The 12,989-nt window shown below is 40.8% G+C and overlaps 1 protein-coding gene across 1 annotated transcript in view; it reads left to right on the forward strand.

Moving 5' to 3' along the window:
• The window catches only part of Rai14 (retinoic acid induced 14), a 123,811-nt gene that overhangs the window by 2,956 nt on the left and 107,866 nt on the right, over positions 1 to 12,989 (forward strand). Inside the window, exon 2 of the mRNA XM_010605434.3 lies at positions 12,568 to 12,649. Within this exon, the coding sequence (XP_010603736.1) occupies positions 12,614 to 12,649 (36 nt within the window). The 5' untranslated portion in view covers positions 12,568 to 12,613. The remainder of the gene's footprint in view (positions 1 to 12,567; positions 12,650 to 12,989) is intronic.

Consider the following 12,989-nt stretch of genomic DNA (forward strand, 5'->3'; position numbering starts at 1 on the left):
CACACACACACACACACACACACACACACACACACACACCCTGCAGAAAAGAATGACCAAAAGAGATGTAGAAAGAATGCCACAGTAATAAAGCTAGATGTATTAAAAAAAAAAAAAAAAGATTCCAGTTGCTGACTCCTTCTGGCATTTTCCAGCTACACCAGTAGTAATACACCAGTACGGTCATTAGGAAAAACTAGGTGAAATCTGTAAGAGCTCAACTAGAGTTTTAAATTTCCTTAGCTAAAATTGTCCTTCAGAACCACCAACCTCTGTATCTTCTTAACCCTGAAACTGGAGAGGCTTGTGACAAAATATCAGACTTAGAGATAACCTCCATCAGTAGAAGAGTCTAAGAGCTATCAGGTTACAATCTCTGTTCCAATCTCTTTAAGAACAGTTTCTAAACATGGCTCTTTCTCCAACCTGCCTTTCCATGCTAGTGCTCACGCTTTGATTATACGTGCTCTAATTTTTCAGGAAATTTGTTTATTCTTGCCTAGAGACTGCCAACTCCAAGTGATATGCAGATGCTGGAGCCAGTGACAAATGTGCTAGACTCCTTTTACTATGTTCCACCGGCTCAGCCTTGTAAAGAAACTCATAACTGCTAACCTACAACATGACTTCTATCTGTGCCCCATTAGATTAGCTCTTAGGAAAGGGCCCCTGACTGTGGTCTTCCCTATATTGGCCCTTCTCAGTTTGAAGCAGTTAGATGAAAACTACGCCTCTTCTCCCTTAACCACAGTTAGGCATACTTCACGGGGGAAATGATAAAGACAGCTAAGTTAGGTAGAAATATTATAGGCAGTCATACATGGCTGGGCCCTGGAAGTCAATGCAGACGAAGAGAACAAGAGGCTCATCTGAAGAAGATGAAAGTCACAATGGCCAGATATGCATACTTCTCTAAGGGCTAAACCGAAGCTTGAGATTATTGGTACCACCCTTTTGGGCTTTCCCCTATAGACAGAGCATTATCTCATTGTGGGTGGGCCATCCTCCTCCATCCACTGAAACTAATAAGAATTAAGAATGACTATAAAATATCTATCAAAGTTAATGATGTCATCCATATGTTACTATTGGGTCAGTATTACCTAGGTGATTATGCTTGTAATCTTATTGGTTGATTATAGTTTTTAACCATGTTGTACCCACCCCTCATGACTTTGCTCTATAAAACGACCTTTGAGGTCTGGGGATTTACCTCATTGGTGCTGCACCTGCCTCACAAATGCAAGATCCTGAGTTCAATCCCTGGTACAAAACAAAAACAAAAACAAACCAAAAAAGCCCCAAAACAAAAGCAACGAACTACTTTTGAGAAGTGGGCTCCTTGTTAACCCATTCAGGACCCCTCCTGTCTCTCAGGAGCTATTCTTATTCCTCATTCCTATTCCCCAATAAATGCTCCTACTCTCAACAACAACAAAATAATAACTGTATACTGTAATTCTTTTCTTGGGGAGGTGGTACTAGTGATTGAATTCAGGACTTGATTATGCTAGGTGAGCATTCTACCATTGATCTTAATCCCAGTCCATTTTATTTTGTGTTTTGAGATAGAGCCTTGCTGAGTTGACCAAGCTGGGCCGGAATTTTGCAGTCTTCCTGCCTCCACCTTCCAAATAACTGGGATTATAGGAATGGGCCACTTACTCTGGCTCAGTATAATCTTTTTATTTTATATATATATGATATATAATTGTTAAATGAGAGTAATTAGTATACTTATTACCTCAAGCACTTTTTAACTTCTTTATTATCTGGATAATCATTAACAAACTTTAATTAATTCATAAAAGAGATAACATATGAAAACATGTAGCCCATATTTATTACTCAGTGAAATTTGCTTCTTCATTCATTCCTACGTGTTTGATTTGATGAATAAATAAGATTTATAACATGTAATCATAAAAGCTGCTTTGTTTTGTGTCCTCTGTGAAGGTAAAGTTAGTATATGTTCAGCCTCTGAATAAAATCTGTGACTTTGCTGATTATTCTTAGATTAAAAAATCCAGCTGTGTGTGGTGCCTGAGGCAGCTCACAAGTTTGAGCCCAGCCTGGGAAACTTAGCAAGAACCTCTTATGGGGATGTAGTTCAGTGCAAAAGCCCTGCTGGCTATAATCCCTAGTACCACAAAATACAGCACATTTAAATTGCTAAATTAATTTGAAAGTACAGTATCCAATTTCTTTAGTTTTTTCCAGTGTTAAATATTGACCTCAAAGCCTCAAGCAAGCTAAGTAAGCACTCTTCCACCAACCTACATCCTCCGCTCAGAGTTACCCATTTCAAATAACATAGAATTAAAACTTGAGTTAAATACAAAGGTGTAATTGAAAAATACAGTGAATATTTAAAGTTTTAAAATTATACAGTAAAGACACATTGCCATTAATCTTTCTCAAAATAACTACCGCTCCTCCCTGTTCGAAAACACTTATCTTCCCACTTTCTGAACCACTTGTATAATTCTTTCATGCGCTTCTGTAGTTATGCTATTGTAGCTGCTTTCCCTCTATGGTCACTTTGGCTGTGGGGCAGAACCAGAAGCCTTGCAGTATCAGACCTGGTGAATAGGATGGATGGGACACAGCGTGCTTTTCTGAGCCGGCCTTTCTGTTGGACGGCACTCAGCAGCAGCATTTACCATAGTTTTGATCGCATCTCCTAAAAAACCTCACAGAATAATACTTTCAGAGCTGCTTCAGAAAGTGCCAAGAATGATGAGATAAATGTGTGTGAAGCTAGGGTGAGTATTTTGAAGGATTAATAGCAATGTATCTTTTTGTGATGCATTTTAAAAATTTAAACATCATTTATTTTGATCACCTCTTACAGTTTTTCCTTTTCTCTTTCCATATTTCACCTGCTACTCTGCTTCTCACATCTTCCTGTCATGGTTTATAATTTCTCTAGAGAGTCTTGTCTGGTAAACTTGGGGTAAGGATGAGAAGAGGGACAAGAAAGTTCTTACTTGACTGGTATAGCTAAAGAAATGTTGTACTCTAAGAGTCTGACAGGTGTTTTGAGCTGAATCTTGCTGTAGGGAAATTGGAGGAGTTAAGAGTTGAATTGTATGCCTCAAAATTCATATGTTGAAGTCATAATCCCTAGTACCTCAAAATATGACTATGTTTGGAGATTCCTGTGCAAAGGTAATTAAAGTAAAGCAAGGTTACATGGGTCAGACCTCATCCATCGTGACTGGTGTACTCATAAGAAATGATTAGGACATGGACACATGGGGAAAACAAAGATAGATGTTCATCTGTGAGCCCAGGCGAGAGAACTCAGAATGCAGTCAAGCCAGCCTTGGACTTCCCACCATCCAAATGTGAGAAATACAGTTCCCCAAGGAAAGTGAAGTGCTGGCCTTTGGTTTTTGCTTCTCCATCAGGCAATCTTGGCTGTCCTTGTTCTGTCCTCCCAATCTAAGAAAGCTTATGACCCTCTGTTGTGAGTAGTCTTCTTCTGGCCCATAGGAAGCACACATCTGTCTATGTACAGCTAAACTCTAGCATTCGGGTTTATCACAACACAGCAGCAACCTCTGATTCATGTGCTTTCTTGAGAGACAGGCCAGTTTCTTCTTAACTTTTATATTTTCCAGGTGTGGATCAGACACCTGTTCAGTCTCTTCATGCTGTCACGTAAGCCTCTCGTGAGGTTGAGTGGGAGTCACTGCACAATTATTTCTAAAAAAGATCCTCCCCAGTCTTACAGCCCCATCCCGTTTAGACCCTCCATGTGAGCAAGGGGCTTAAGAGTCCTGCTGTCAGCTATCTGCTAAACTTTCTGAAGGTTTGTATATTGGATTGGCCACTTTGGAATGAAATGATTGTTATATTTTTGTTCTTCCAATTCAATAATTAATGTTCTGTCACTCATTTATAGTTAATTCACTCAGCCATGGTGAAGTTTCCCTGAGAGTTGTGTTATGGTTTATATCTAGCTGTCACCCAAAGTCTTACTCAATCACAGGCAGGGCTTCTGGGAGGTGAATGAATCATGAGTGTACTATACTGATTGGTGGTGGTTGTGGTTGTTGTTTTGGTACTGGGGATGGAATTTGGGACCTTATGTTTGCTAGGCAGGCAGTGGAACCACTGAGCTAAATCTGTGGCCCTGTACTATACTCATTGGTGTATTAGTCCACTGATGAACTTACAGCCAAATGGGTTGGTAGGAGTTAGAGCCTGACCAGAAGACATGAGTCACTGGAAGTGTGGCCTGGAAAGACAGATTTCCTTTTCCTGTTCCTCCCTTCACTCTCTGTGCTCCCTGTCCACCATGCCTCGAGCACATGGTCAGGTAGCATCACAGCAACAATCCTAGTTTCTACCAGAATCTGTCAGTCTTAGTCATTTTTCTCATCACTGACAAAAGACACCTGCAGCTAAAAGGAGGAGAGTTTATTTTGGCTGAATTTTCAGTCCACAGTTAACTGGCTCCAAGGCAGGACAACATGGCAGAGGGGCATGGCAGAGGAGAGTTGTTCATGGCACTTAAAGAATCAGCAAGACCCCAGCCTTTGCATTGAGAAGAGAACCCCAGGGAACCTATGTCATTCTGAGCTAGGGACCAAGTTTTCTGAATGTGTCAGTTACTTTTCTCTTGTTGATGAGACAAATTCCTGATATCCAAACTTAAAGGAGGAAAGGTTTATTTAGTTCACAGTTTGTAGAGGTTTTAGTGCATAATCGTCTGGCTCTAAGGCAAGGTGACATGGCAGAGGGTGATCACACAGGAGAAACAGTTCATGGCAGACAGAAGATAACAAAGCAACAAGGGATGACCACAGCTTTTTCTACCCTTTCTGTCTTATCCAGGTTACTGGGCAGGTAGCATTCGCACCATTAATCCTAGTGTCCTTGATCCTAGCATTGCACCACAAATCAATTGCAATGTCACACACTACTAGATCCAGCCATCTCTGAAAAAGCCCCACCTGTGAGCACATGAGGGGGGGGGACAGCTAAACAAAAGCCTTAACACCAGAGTTCAGCCAGCTGAAGCTGGTGGCAGACTTTGGCACCATCATCCTCGTGGTGCTGATTTTTCAAACATGCAGAATGCAAGAGTTGTGGGTCATGGAAACTTCCACCCAGATTTCAGAAGGCCTGGGAAGCCAGGTAATGTTCCCCTGAGAGGATAGTGCATGAGGCTGTGAGAGTGAAGCTGAAAGTTCAGTGGAGACCCCAGAAAGTTGGAGGATGCAGGAACTTGAGATATCTAAGGAAAGCCACAAACATTGAGCAAAGCCATCCCAAGAGGGATGCCATTAGGGCTGTAGCCACCAGCAATGCTGTAGAGGGGGCGGCTGAAGCCATTTGGAGTTCGAATCTCACTGCATCTTGCCTCAGGTGCTGGACATGGGACTACAGGATTTAATGTTTGACCTGCTGGTGTTTCATCTTGCTTTGGTCTAATTTCTTTCTTTCTATCTACCTGTCCTTGCCTTTTAAAATGGGAGCGTTTATCCCATGCTGTTGTATGTTGTCAGTGTTTAACTTTCTTTTTATTTTCTTAAGGGGCTCATAGCTAAGAGTCTCAAAGTAGACTTTGAAATTGAACATTTCATTAATGCTATGAGTGTTAGGACTGTGACACCTCTTAGAGCAGGACTGAATGTATTTTGCCTAAAGACATATGCTTGAGTCTTTTGGGGGGTAGGGTCAAACTGTTATGGTTTATATTTAGTCCCCCTTCTCAAGCCTCATAAAATCATAGGTGGGAATTAAGTCTTAAGAGCACTATATGCATTGGTGGATTAGTCCACTTATGAGTTTATAGTTTAATGGGTTGTTAGGAGGCAGGGCCTGGTCACAAGAGGTTGGTCACTGGGAGTGTGGCCTGGAAAACTACATCTGCCTTCCTCACTCCTCTCTTCACTCTCTGCTTCCTTTCCACTGTGTTGTGAGCAGCTCTCCTCTGTGATGCCCCTTTACCCTGGTGTTCTACCAAAGAGTTAGCCAGCTATGAACTGAAATGGGAGCCAGAATAACTCTCTCTTTTAGCTGCAGGTGGCAGGCATTTTATCCCAGTGGATGAACTAAGACAGGTTAACTATGGAGAGAGCTTTGCTGAGGTTGGACGTGGAACCCTGGCCCAGTCTAGGCTGATCTTTTTTCTTGATGAGGAGCTCTGTGAGTAGCAAGAATCTCTTGTGAAGAAACAGATCAGGCATGTTTCCTTGAGGGGAGTTATTGGCTTGCCCTCCAGCTCTCTCCAGAATTGGTCTGATAAAATCTCTATCCTGAGAACTTGCCCCAGGCTCCTGTTTGATGCTCTTTGCTCTCTGCACGTTCAAAATGGTCTCTTTTTTTGGCTAAGGGTTGCAAGTGGTTGGGGTTGGATGCTGCTCAAGGAGAATAGCAATTAGAGGAAAGTGGGCAGGCAAGGAAAAAAGATGGGCAACTTGTTAAGACTTCATAGGCCCAGTGAGCTGGAGTTTCAAAAAATTTCTTAGTGCTTTCATCTATCCATGGTAAAACCTAATCACCATGCTGCCTTTGCACAAGTCCCAGTGAAATTAACCTCTGTCTGCCTATTTACCCTTCTTAAAGCCTTTGGGAACAAAGAGCAGCTTGCTGAGGTCAAAGGTCAAGGCTGTGCAGTTACTTACTTCATATCCTTGTCCTATGTGTTTATTCATGAAATTTTTCTTAGTTATCCACCAGTGTTCAGAGCCCAAGTATATAAAATGAAAATTCTACCTTGAAAATCCTCTGTTCCAAAATAAGTGGGTAGTCTTGAGATGTAAATTTTCAGTTACTCAAAGACAGTAACAGAGATTCTGAACCAACCCCTTACACCCAGGGCCTAAAGAGGTCAGACTGGAAAAGAATATTTCCTTGGAGAGAACTGTGTGATGACTGCTATCATATCAGTACAGCCTCATGAGAGTTTATAGGACTTAAAGCTTGGAAAGATTGCTCAGGAGTCTGATTCAATACTGGAGAGATGGACAAAATGCCTTTTCTCCCTCAGCCTGCCCAAATCCAGTGTTTTCCTTAAGACCAGTTAGATCCATGTCCCAGTTATAAAGGCTTTCCTGATTTATGCCAGCCTTCTAGGGCGATTCTTGCAGTATTTAACACCTAACTACATGATGTATTTTAAAATAATCCTTGGTCAGCTTTGAGTATTAGCCAGGGCCTGCTTATAGTCCCATTGCCTAATGTCCATATTTATTTAAAATTCAGTTTTACAGACAAGACCAATCTGTTGTAGAAAAAGTAAATTGGTTGAGGGAGAACAGATCCTATTGGACTCTGCTTCTCAATATACATTCCATACTCCACAAGCAGCAACAAAACTCACAAGTACAGCCCCATCTGGGAAGCAGAGACTCGGAGCAGCTTCTACCCACTGGGAGGAGTTTGCTGGCACAAGGTGCTATGTGTGAGGGACGCTTTTATTAGAATGGTTTACGGAATGTTTTTGTGCCACCAGATTGGGAGAATTGAATGTTTTTACAGTTCTCGGTAGAAATCCATCTTTGCTCACGAAAGATTATTGTCTGAGGAAATAATTAAGCACTTAAAGGAGAAGACATAGATAGAAGGAGAGAAGCATTTGTTTCTCAACACTTTTGTCAGTGGTAAAGATTTAAGTCTGATGCTCTTTTTAACTTGGAAAAACAAATTGCTGCAGCCTGTCCGGGTAGGTGTTAGTATTCTGCTATTGCTAAGGATTCTGTAGTAGTCTTATATTCCATGATACAAGGATTAGTAAGAGGACTTTGCCTCTCTAAGTCTGCAGTAATTCAAAAGAAATTATTTTAAACCATGGACTTTGAATCCTGTGGTATGGTTTCTCAGACGCTAATATGTTCCTGTGATTCAGGACAAATGTGTATGTCTGTACGGCTGTCTGCGTTTGTGAACTGCTATTGTTCTTCATTGGCCATAGACAACTAGCTAATTGCTCATGTAGAATTAGGTTGGAGAGGGCTCCCCTGCCACCACTGCCCTTCCCCCTCCAGTTGTGTGAAAGATTGAAACAGAGTGGATGCTCAGAAGTATTCATCTTGTCTACTTGTTCAATGTCTCTAGGTTATCTTTGCCAGAGTATAGATTATAAGTGTGGTATCACTGACTCTAAAATAGTGGTTCCCCAGCTAGGCGTACATCTAAGTCATCTGAGGAATTTCACCTCTGGTTACAGATGTCTGGATGTGGTTCCAAAAAAATGGTTCTTGGGTCATATATAGGGGAGGGGTGAGAATGGGTGGGAGGAGGAGGAATTTGAAACCACTTCCAATCAGTGGTGGGGTATGGTAGAGAAATAGCTAAATAAAGAAAACCTCATCAGTATAACACAGTATAACAAACTCTTCACATTTTAAGGCATTGGTTGTTAACTTTTGTTCTTCTGAAGTTCTTTCTTTAATAATTCTAAAAGCTTGCAATCTAGAATTTTTATAATTCTGAGGATTGGAAAAGGTAATGGGGGTTATTAAACTTGTTTTCTAGTAACAACTTTAAGATATCATTTACATACATTAAGTTCACACACTGAATGTATACAATTGAATTGTTTTAGTAACTTTACAAGTTGTGCAATCATTAAGACAGTACATTTTTAAAACATTTCATCATCCTGAAAAGAAATCCCCTGACAACTTACAGATTTTTTTTTTAATATTCAAGTCGAAAGGTTTTTGCTCACGATAAAGCTTTTTAGGCTAGCATAAAGGTTTTTTTATTCAAGCTATAATTATGTTAGATAAGGGTATCATTTTAGGTCCTACATGAGAGTTGCATTATTTTTTGAAGGAAAAATTAAGTCATTTAACCCTGTGTGTTGCATTCAGTCTTTCACATGAGAGGACAAGATGGCTACACTCTGCATTGATTCATCCTCCTTGGTTAACATAATGTCTGTCATGTGATGATTGGCAGCCAACAATGGATGATACATTTCAGTAACATTTTGAATGGAACAGGAAGAAAACTGCCTACCATTTCTGCTCAATGGGTAGGTATACTTTATTCTGCTTGAAATGGGAGCATTTAGTTCAGGTAACTTTCCGTAGTTGTATGATCCTTGTTTCATGCATTTCCAAGAGAATCTGCTGTGCAGATAAGTCAGTTTCACAATTCTTTTGAAATAGATATTCTGATTAAGGGATTAAGTGGCTTATTCAAGGACAACCGTTGATGTAGCCCTTCTATACAGATAGGTGTTACTTTACTCAAGATAGGCTATAGCCCAGCCTAAACATTGGAAATTTGGGATTGAGAACGGGGGCTATAAATTCCCAGCTGACTCAAGGAAGGCAAGCTCTTAATTTTTACATGAATCATTTTCAGGAAGAGGAGATGGTGGGACAGAAGACACCTGTCCTCATTCCAGGGGCTGGGTTACTTCCCCCTAGCGATGGCTTCTAGCTGCAAGATCCTTTGATGAATACTAGGAAAGCAGCGATCTGCTAATAACACTAACAGTCTTAGCTGCAATTCTTGCTTCTGTGAGTTTCCAATACTTCTTTTCCCTTGATACCCACGTCTGTCATGTAGAGTTAAATCCATGGACCACCTAAAACTCCAAGAAGACTGTCATTTAGTAGTTCATACCTTCCCTTCAAAACATTTGGAATTCATTACTTTTATTTAATCCTCTTCAAATAAGACTTTGCATACTTCTCACTGCCAAGTTTTAAAAAAGAAAGGAAAAGAAAGGCAAACAACAAAACCTAACACAACACTCATGAAACCTCTGGGACCTTAAACAGAACTCTTACTGCTTTTGCCTAAGACCTTCTGTTCTGTGAATGAAAGAATGCTTTGGGTGGTTCTGCCTTCATGGGCCACACAGTTTGTGGATTATCCCAATGTGATCTCTCTTTTCTCCCTGTCCTACTTCACTGATTTGTTCTTTTTTCTTGGTTATTTACAGAGGCAGGGAGGAAATAAATCTGAAAGGTGATTTCCATTTTCTAGAAATAGTTGATGTAGAAGCCAAGGACCAATGACAATTTGGGAATATCTATCATTATTTCTATTTTGATCCATCAAAAGGTGATTTGTTTTGATGTGAAAAAAACAGCCCAACTTTAGTTAGTAAACCTTGCTCACTCTAACAAGTGTGTTCCTTGTTCTGTTTGTCTACAGAAGGTTCTCTAACTTTGGGTTTCTAGGATAGGGACTAGCATTTTACAGCTAGTTATTGTTTCCCGGTGCTTGTGAAGCAAATGAACTAGAGGCCAGCTCTGAGAAGCACTTCCCTGAAGTATGCATTTGCCCCAGTCTGAAGTTCTCTGTGATTAAATGTGGGCAATCAACAATACGTGATTATAGTGTGTACAGTTTCCAAGGCAACATGCAGTCACTCCTGCTAAGGCTGGGAAGGTTGAAAGGAACTGTGGAGAGGCCTCAGGAATAGTGGCCTCTAGACTAATGCTATCAAAGGGGTTTATGATGACTACATTTTCATGTCATTCAGGGAAGGGCTCTGTTTAATGGCAGCAGCAATAATGAAAGGTAAACACATGAGAAGCCGCAGTTGCAGGGTGACTTCTGAAGGCAGCACAAGGACATGAGGAAGGATGAGGACAGTTGCTCAGCTGCTTACATTTCCCCACTCTGTCTTCCCAAATCAGTTTTGTCCAGAATAATGATGACATGAGCTGACCTGGAAACTCTTTTTAAAACTATTAGTTATGTTAAATATTCGTTGTCATTTCTTAATTCTTCATCAGTATGAAATTCATCTTATTTCACTTACTGTAAGGTGTGGCTTAAAGTTAACATTTTCTGAACACTTACTATGTGATAGGAACCTTCACATGGATTAGAGTCTTTTGGCCCTAAATGTACTTTTTTTAAAAAAAAATGTACATGCTAAGGTTCCACACTTTATACATTTCCAGACTCAATGAAAAAGATACATTCTATACCGTATTTTAGCACAGAATTGAGCCATTGGGCTTTAGTTATAAAGCTGTAAAGGTCAGTGGAAAAAGCATGCAGTTATCAGTTAGACTTTGGGATTTGCTTCTGAATGTCATCGTACAAAGGCTAGGTGACTACAGGCAAGTTTCTTAACTTCTCTGAGGCTTTCTACTTCTGAAAAATGAGGGTTTTAGACTAGCTTGGTAGTTGTGACTTTTTAAGGCTGGCAGTGTACCTTGCAGAATTCAGTGAAAACTAGGAAATTCCTCCCTGAAAAAATTACATGCATACTTACCAAAAACAAAAAAAAATCAGTTTACAGGGACCACAGACTTCTTTCTCCTAAATGCAGCACTTGTTTAAGACTCTTCTAGCTCCAACTCAGAATTACTGGTCCCACAGGGAGCAAGAGTTTTGAATTGTTTAGAGTGGCCCCTTGAGGAATGAGTTATTTGATAAGGGAGGTTTTATTATTTCTGGCATTTTCCACTTGGCCTGTGCTGTGCATTTGGGGTGAGGGAAGGTGGGGACAAACATTGGGAAAAAAATAAGGAGTGAGTAGAATCTGGAATATTAACTGTTTTTCTTGTCCTTTTTCGCTATTGCAGTGCTTCAAAAGAAGGTAGATGGCATCTTTGCAAAATGAAGGATGTGTAGAGGCATTAAATCAGCATATATGCCTTACTCCACTTGTTACTATAATGGGATACCTGTGTCTAGGTCACTTTATGAAAAAGGAGATTCATTAGCTCACAGTTCTGGAGGGTCACGGGCACGGCACTACATCAGCTCAGCTCTGGTGGATGGCGCCACCATGGAGAGATTGTGTGCAAAGCTGGTAGGAACTCAGTCCAAGAGACCAGCATTCCCTGCTGAGGGCACACCCATAGGACCTAAGGACCTCCCACTAGGCCAGCCCTGTCTCCTGCCCGTGGCTGTCATGGGGCTGGGCCTGAGGAGGTCTCCAGGGTATAAGTAAGGAACCTAACCCACCTTTTTATAGAATAAGTTTGCAGGTTCACTGACTCTCCTTAAGGAAAAAGAGTTTTCAGGATGCCTTAGTAAAAGGAGCTGGAAGGGCTTCTTAAGCACAGATTTTCAGGTACGCTTGGGTGGAGTGTGGGCGCTCAAGGGAAGGAGATGTATTATTTCCTGGAACAGGGGACATTTATGCTTTTCTTAAAGGGACAGTAACCCCCAGAAAAGGTGGTTTCCCCACCCCAGAAGAGTTATAGCCCATTCTACAGGTGTGGGCCCATTTTCTTAAAAAAAATAGGAAATTTGAACATTCTTTGGATTGTCTCAACCTGCTCCTTTATCTTAGGATGAGGTTCCTGCTCTTTACTATTGATTAAGCCGATATATGGATTTTCAGCGTTCTTGATTATTTCGTGTGTGATGGGTTTGGTAGGGAAGTAGTCTAAATTTTAATCAAGGTCAAGCTGGTATTCATTGCCTTGGGCAACTTTGGCTGGGTCCTGTAAGTTGCAGCCATCTTAAAAGTATAATTTTTAGTTACTATTTTGTTGTCTCCTTTCTACCTGTCTTTGATTTCTTCTATCCTACCTCAGCCTGATGTTACCATCCAGTGAAGAGGAAATATGTGTAGCGCTTACTTGGATTTTCATTCAGTCTTTTTCTTTCTTTGCTTAGGTGTTGAAAAGTCTCCTAGGACTTTGGAAAGCTGAATGGACTAAACATGAAGAGCCTGAAAGCGAAGTTCAGGAAGAGTGATGTAAGTTGCTGTGACTCATGGTCTGGCTGCTCCACTCTGCTCCCTGGGGTTGCAGAAACAGCCTCCACTCCTCTCTGATAAGCTCTGGGCTAGTAAACTACAGACAGCAAAAGCACACTGTTCCTAGGTCAGGCTGCTGTTAATGGTATTCTTTAGGTTTCTTCTTAGGTTTGTGTCTGTTGCTTTCAAATATTACTTTTTAAAAAGTTCTTGGGTCCCATGCTTTGGATATAAAGGAGGGGTCAAATTAAATATCTTAAAGATGAATCAGTATTAACCTCAGCATTTCTAAAGTTGCCCAGATTCTGAGTGTCATTTTTAAAAGAAAACATAAAGGTGG

This window comes from Fukomys damarensis, unplaced genomic scaffold (genome assembly GCF_012274545.1).
Source record: "Fukomys damarensis isolate Sample0158 unplaced genomic scaffold, DMR_v1.0_HiC HiC_scaffold_1, whole genome shotgun sequence".
In the NCBI taxonomy this organism is placed as follows: domain Eukaryota; kingdom Metazoa; phylum Chordata; class Mammalia; order Rodentia; family Bathyergidae; genus Fukomys; species Fukomys damarensis.